Source organism: Humulus lupulus, chromosome 6, assembly GCF_963169125.1.
Source record: "Humulus lupulus chromosome 6, drHumLupu1.1, whole genome shotgun sequence".
NCBI classification, from domain to species: Eukaryota; Viridiplantae; Streptophyta; class Magnoliopsida; order Rosales; family Cannabaceae; genus Humulus; species Humulus lupulus.
The window spans coordinates 201,379,661-201,386,270 of NC_084798.1; the positions used below are offsets into that span (position 1 = coordinate 201,379,661).

General features: G+C 38.7%; 1 protein-coding gene across 1 annotated transcript; it reads left to right on the forward strand.

Annotated features, from left to right (window-relative positions):
• Positions 1-544: 544 nt before the first annotated feature.
• LOC133785860 (uncharacterized) lies at positions 545-6,287 on the forward strand. Its single transcript, XM_062225078.1, has 6 exons — positions 545-809; positions 898-1,329; positions 1,410-1,892; positions 1,983-2,095; positions 5,420-5,496; positions 6,196-6,287. Exons 1-6 carry the CDS (start codon positions 609-611, stop codon positions 6,285-6,287), a joined length of 1,398 nt encoding a protein of 465 aa, XP_062081062.1. The 5' UTR covers positions 545-608.
• Positions 6,288-6,610: the final 323 nt, after the last annotated feature.

A 6,610-nucleotide genomic window follows, 5' to 3' on the forward strand; every position in this document is an offset into this window, starting at 1 on the left:
TTGGGAGTTAGATTATATCACAACTCGAGTACCTGTTTTCTTTTGTGATTGGGTGAAAAGTGACAGCGGCATAATATATGAAGATTTTGGTTTCACATTAGTTAATCTAAATCGAATTGGGCACAAATCTGATCGATTTATATTAGCTTCACAAGCGAAACAAGTATTTTATGTGAATGATCCTTCAGACAACCAATGGTCAATTGTTCTTCCAACGCAAACAAGAGAATGGAACATTAAAGATGGTGATTTACATGATATACCTCTCGGAGAAGAACTTGTCACATTCACCACAATAGAAGATAATGACGAAGTTGATGATGATTGTATTTGTTTCCGTGAAAATGGTGAAGGATTGTGGGTTGATGATAATGGGTCTTGAGGTACCATTTAATAGGTTTCATATGTTTATGATATGTGAAATTCTTAGTTGTTATCACAATGTGTTTCATCTTTTGATTATGAGTGTCCAAAATTGTTATGATAATGATATTTATGTTTCACAGATGGAGGCTGATCCTTTTGGTGGTAGTTCTGATGAGGGAGAGCAACGCCCTAATTCTCAGTCAGTGGAGCAAGAAAATAAATCTGTGAGAGGACGTACATGGATGTCTAGAAACACCAAAAAAAGGAGTGAAGGACATCTTACTCCTGTTGAATACAATGAGTATGGTCAACTAGTGGGTGGATCTAGAAGTAATGTTTCATCACAGCTTGGATCAGTTGTTCGAGCAACTGTGTCCATCAACATTAACAGTTGGAAAGATGTTAGTGTGGTGGATAAAAATAAAATATGGGACACAATGAAGGTATATTTTTATTAATTATATTTCATTTAATGTTTTTAAAATATATATTATTTTGATAATATGCTTCTTATTACTTTCAAACTTGCAGAAAACTTATGATTTGGACCCCAAACAAAAGCAACAGATGTTGAAGGATGCGGGAAAGTACTTCCGAAATTGGAAGACTAATCTTACTAGGGTACACGTTTACGACGCTTTGAAAAAATACCCAAATGAGTTCCCGCCAGCTTTGCCATTTGGATTTGAGAATGTCATAACTCCGGATGAATGGTTAGCGTTTGTGAACTCAAGATTAACTCCCGAGTGGCAAAGAAAGAGAGAGGAGATGCAAAATTATCGAGCACTGAATAAATACAATCACAACCTCTCTAGAGGAGGCTATGTGCGTATTGAAGAGATGTTAATGGAACAAAGTGGGAAAAGTCTGACTGAACTTGATAGGGCAGATTTATGGAGCATGGGTCGTCGGAATGCAAAAGGAGAGCTAATTGGAGAGGCCTCTGAGATTCAAAAAAATATTGTAAGTGCTCATATTTAATAATGTTGATATGTCAAATTATTAGCTTATATATATAACTTTCTGTGAATATTGTTTCACAGGATCATTACCGGCAACTCCAAGCTGAGGGTAAATGGGCACCTGATGGCCCTGATGATGTGCTGACGAGGGCGTTGGGCACTCCTGAGCCTCGAGGACGTGTTAGGGATGGAGGACACGGTGTGTCCCGCTCAGTATATTGGAATACTCCAACACCTACCTCAACGAAAAATAAATCAAAAGCCTCTTCTTCGAATGACGACATTAGAAAGGAATTTGAAGAAAGATTTCGAAAACAAGAAGAAGAGCATCGTCAACAAGCACAACGCCTAGAAGAGCGCCTTCAACAACAAGATGAGCTCTTGAGAAAATTATTGGCCCAACAGAGCGGGTCAGGATCTAACGTTGGAGTCCCACCAGCGCCATCATCATACTATGTGCCCGACCCACCAGTGCCACCAGCGCAGGCGTCCTACTATACTCCGGACCCAGTAGTGCCTCAAGCAGAACACCACATTGTTGCACTACAACCGCTTTTGCAAGAGGTAATTAAACTTTCTTGAATATTCTGAAACCAAATAAATTTCTTTACTGCTTCAACATGATTATTTGTATATAATATGTTTCTTATGCAGGGCCGAGCATGCCAATTAGCAATTGGTTCGGTTTCAAACATTGTTGCATCAGGTACACTCATTGAAAGAGAGGCAGGCAACAACTTCCAAGTTATGATTACGAGTGTTCTTAAGCCAACCTGTCCTCTCCCTTTTGCATATCCTGATTTGGACATGTACATAGTTGCTCAGGCCATTGGGACGCCAATAGCGTGGCCTAAGGATTTTGTCATTATATCTGAAGATGTAACTCATGAGGTGATGCCATGTTTTTACATAATTATCTTTACAATTCTATATTTGTTTGTAATTTTTTTAATTGTTGATATAATTGTATACAGACTCCCTCTACAAGTAGGACCAGATCACAACGACCAAGAGCTCCATCAACACAACAACCTCGAGAAAGAAGACGACATCAAACTCCTCCAACACAATTGGCCCAAACTCCATTGGAACGATTACAGAATATCGTATCTCATTGGGATGATGGCGAGTGTGTCAATCTAGGCATAGAGTCTGAAGTTTTTGATCAGGATATGTCTCACTGTTATATATTTAAGGATGACATACTTCAGTTTGCTCGAAAGGAGAAGATTGGACAAGCAGTACTCGTCAGCTACATGAGGTATATATCTGACAAATAAGTTTGTTCATTTAATTTTCTAATTTGATTTATTCATTCATATAACAATTTTTCATATTTTTGTATTAGGTTCATTTACAGATATGTGGTACAACAAGGTCGCCAAAATAAGTTTTTATTTGTCAATCCTAATATCGTCGCCACTCAAGGGAGTTCATTCGACGATCGTGTTCAGAATCTGTTCAGACGTTGCAATGACGTAAAATCAAAAGAACAAGTTATGCTTGTCCCTTGGAACCATGGGTAAGTTTAAAAACTTGTCATTTTTCCGACCCATATCAATAATTTCTTTGTTTAACATTTGAGCTATAATTTTTTTGTTTTTCTTATACAGTGAACATTGGATGTTGCTTATTTTGGCACCATATGCATATCATGTTTATTGTTGTGATCCGGTGAATTCAGAGCTAAATAACCGTGAGGAGATTGTATCAGTGATCGTCAGCGCTTTCAATCTTTTTTTCTCTATGAATCTTCCTGATGTCGAGATCCCTGATACTCTACGCATTAAGCAACCTCAGGTAAGTAACTTTAGCAGAAATTTTTGAACATTTATAATAATTAAGTAGAATAATATGTATGCATTTTTTAAAAAGTTTCAATTTAATAATAAATTACTCATATTTTTAAATAATTAGTGTCCACACCAACCGGACAATGTGGCATGTGGATACTACTTAATGAGGATGTTGAAGGATTTGATTGAGCATGCGAGTCCTGGGCATTACTTGAGAACGGTATTATTAATTAAAATTTACAAATTATTTTTGAAACTATAAATGTAATCAAATAATTAATTAATATATTTTACTTTATATTTCTTGCAGCTAACAAGCACATCATATACAGAGGCACAAATTGATGAGTTGCGACAAGAATGGGCGACATATATGTTGCCGATAATCCAAAGTTACTGACCTCGTTGATAGGTTTTTTTTTTTAATTTTTTAACTCTTTCTTCATACACAATGCAATATTTGTTCATTTTGAATATTTCTAACAAATATTGTATTTCTTGTATATATCTAACAAATATATTTTTTTCTTCCAATTTAATTGATTATTAAATTAATTTAAATTTAGATTAAAATAATTTAAATTTAAATTAATATTATTTAAATTTAATTAATTATTAAATTAATTTAATAATATTAAATTAATTAATATTAATTATTCAATTTAAATTAATAATATTAATTATAAATTTATTTAATTTATTTTTTTTAAATGTGGGAGACTTTCAATGTCTCCTAATGGGAGAGGTGGAAAGTCAACATTTGACTTTCCACCTCTCCCATTGGGAGACGTGGGAAGTCACTCACCTCTCCCAATGGGAGACGTGGGATGTCTCCTAGGGACTTCCCATGTCTCCCATTGGGAGAGGTGAGTGACTTCCCACGTCTCCCAATGGGAGAGGTGGAAAGTCAACGTTTGACTTTCCACCTCTCCTAGTGGGAGACGTGGGAAGTGAGGCACGTCTCCCAACGGGAGACGTGGGATATATACCTACAATGACCCTAGCAACAACGTCTCACTAAGTGGGAGACATTGTAGACTTCCAATGTCTCTTAATTAAAGTCATAAAACATCTATTTTGTTGTAGTGTACATAACTAAAACTCGTAATGTCCATAACGAGTTCTAAAATCTGTCTTGGGAATATCCTCTTCTCGTACCATGAACTAGTGATACCCAGACCGTAGATCAATCTTTGAAAACACGGTTGCTCCTCGGAGTTAATCAAACAAGTCGTCAATCCGAGGTAGCGGGTACTTATTCTTAATTGTTACCTTATTCAGCTCGCGGTAATCTATACACATCTGCATGCTTTCATCATTCTTCTTCACAAATAGTATCGGTGCTCCCCATGGCGAATGGCTCAGTCTAATGAAACCCAAGTCTAAGAGTTCTTGTAGCTGCATCTTTAACTCCTTGAGTTCTGTAGGTGCCATCCGGTATGGTGCCTTGGAGATAAGCTCAGTGCTCGGTACTAGTTTAATTGTGAAGTCAATTTCTCGAGTCGGCGGCAACCCTGGTAAGTCGTTAGGAAATACTTATGGAATTTCCTTTATAATGCGGACGTCTCCAACCTTTAGTGGTGTTTCCTTTACCACATCTGTGACGCTGACTAAGAATGTGTGACATCCTTTTTCTATCATCCTCTGAGCTTTGAGAGATGAAATAAGTGGCGTATGTAGTCCTGAAACTTTTCCCATAAAGCATAGTCTTTGACCGTCAGGAGTCTCGAACGTTACTTGCTTAAATCTACAGTCGATGGTTGTGCCATGCCTTGCTAGCCAATCGATGCCCAGTATCACGTCAAAGTCTTTGATCTCCAATTCTATCAGGTCTCCTTCTAGTTCTACGTCCTCAATTTTTATCGGTACACCTCGTACTATCCGTGATGATAGGACTATTTCACCCGAAGGTAATTCTATTACAAACCTAGTTCTTAATCTTTCACAAGGTTTGTCTAATTTCTCTATCATTCCTAACGAGATATACGAGTGAGTGGCTCCCAAATCAAATAATACTATACATACATTATTGAAGATAGGAATCTGACCTGTGACCACTTTATAGCTATCGTCAGCTTCTCCCTAGGTTAAGGCAAAGACTCTGGCAGGAACCATCTTGTTGTCCCTTTTCTCCTCTGGCTTGAGCTAGGGACATTGACTCTTTTGGTGACCTTCTTGACCACAGTTGAAGCATCCCTTGGTGTTTGCACGAAACTCACCAGGATGTTTCTTTTGGCACTTATAGCATTGCGGGTATTCTACATAACCCGACTTATTGTCTCCATTGTTTGTCAGTGCTCTTTTATCGTTGTTGGATTGCTTATTGTCAGATGCCTTCTCTTCTGACCATTATTGTTGTTATGATGACAGCTGTTGTTGTGGTTGTTCCGACCATTCTGAGGTTGACTCTGCTGTTTAGGATCAGGCTTACTAGCCTCCTCCTTACTAACATTCGCCTGAAGCCTTTCTACTTCTATAGCCATTTCTAGAACATCGACATACGTAGTAGTTCCAGGATTCGCTATCTTTACCCCTAGCTCAATCTTTGGTCTAAGTCCTCTAACGAACTTGGTAACACTCAAAAAGTCAGCTGGAACCAACTCTGGTGCAAACTTAGCAAATCGATCGAACTACCGAGCATACTCTGCTACCATCAAGTTGCCCTGCTTCAAACTAGTAAACTCCTCAACCCTTGTAGCGATAATTGCCGAGTTGTAGTACTTCTTTTGGAACAGCTCCACAAATCTGGTCCATGTCATGGTGGCGACGTCGTGAGTTTGCTGAACTAAGTCCCACCATATTCTAGCATCCTTTTTAAGTAGAGACGAAATGCAGGATATGCGATCCGCGTTGTCGAGATTCATGTGCACTAGGATCGACTCTACATTTCTGAGCCATTCTTCTGCCTCGAAGGGATCGATTGTCCCTTCAAAGTTTGGAGCATGTTGCTTACGAAACCGCTCGAAGATTGGCTCCATGTACTGAACTGGGTAGGGTGCATAATTCGCCATTGGCCATCCCCCATAAGGACCTACTTGTTGGGGTGCTTGAGCCATTTGCTGAGGCTGCAGTTGAGGCTGAGGCGAAGGCTAAGTCTGAGCCTGTAGCTGAGCGTGTTGTTACTATTGCTGCAGCAATTCCTCCACTTGATGTCAAAGTCTGACAATTTCTATAGTGTTATCAATTGGCGACGGCGGTGCACTTCGGTTAGCAGCAGTAGTGGCAGCACGCGCTCCCCTTCTGTGAAATGGAGGGACTTCATTAGTATCAGGAGCGATGCTGGAGGCATTGGCAATAGTGTGTGCAGACCTTCTGAGCGACATCTTCAGCAAAGTTCTGACAGTCGACAAAAACATGTTAGAACTTACCCTAATAGGCTCTAAGGCAAAAGCTTAATCTAAGCAAACATAACTCGGACCTATTAATTATGATTTCTTATGAAAAATTAGATAAACTTTCTTTATCTTTAGGGTATGTTTCTATACT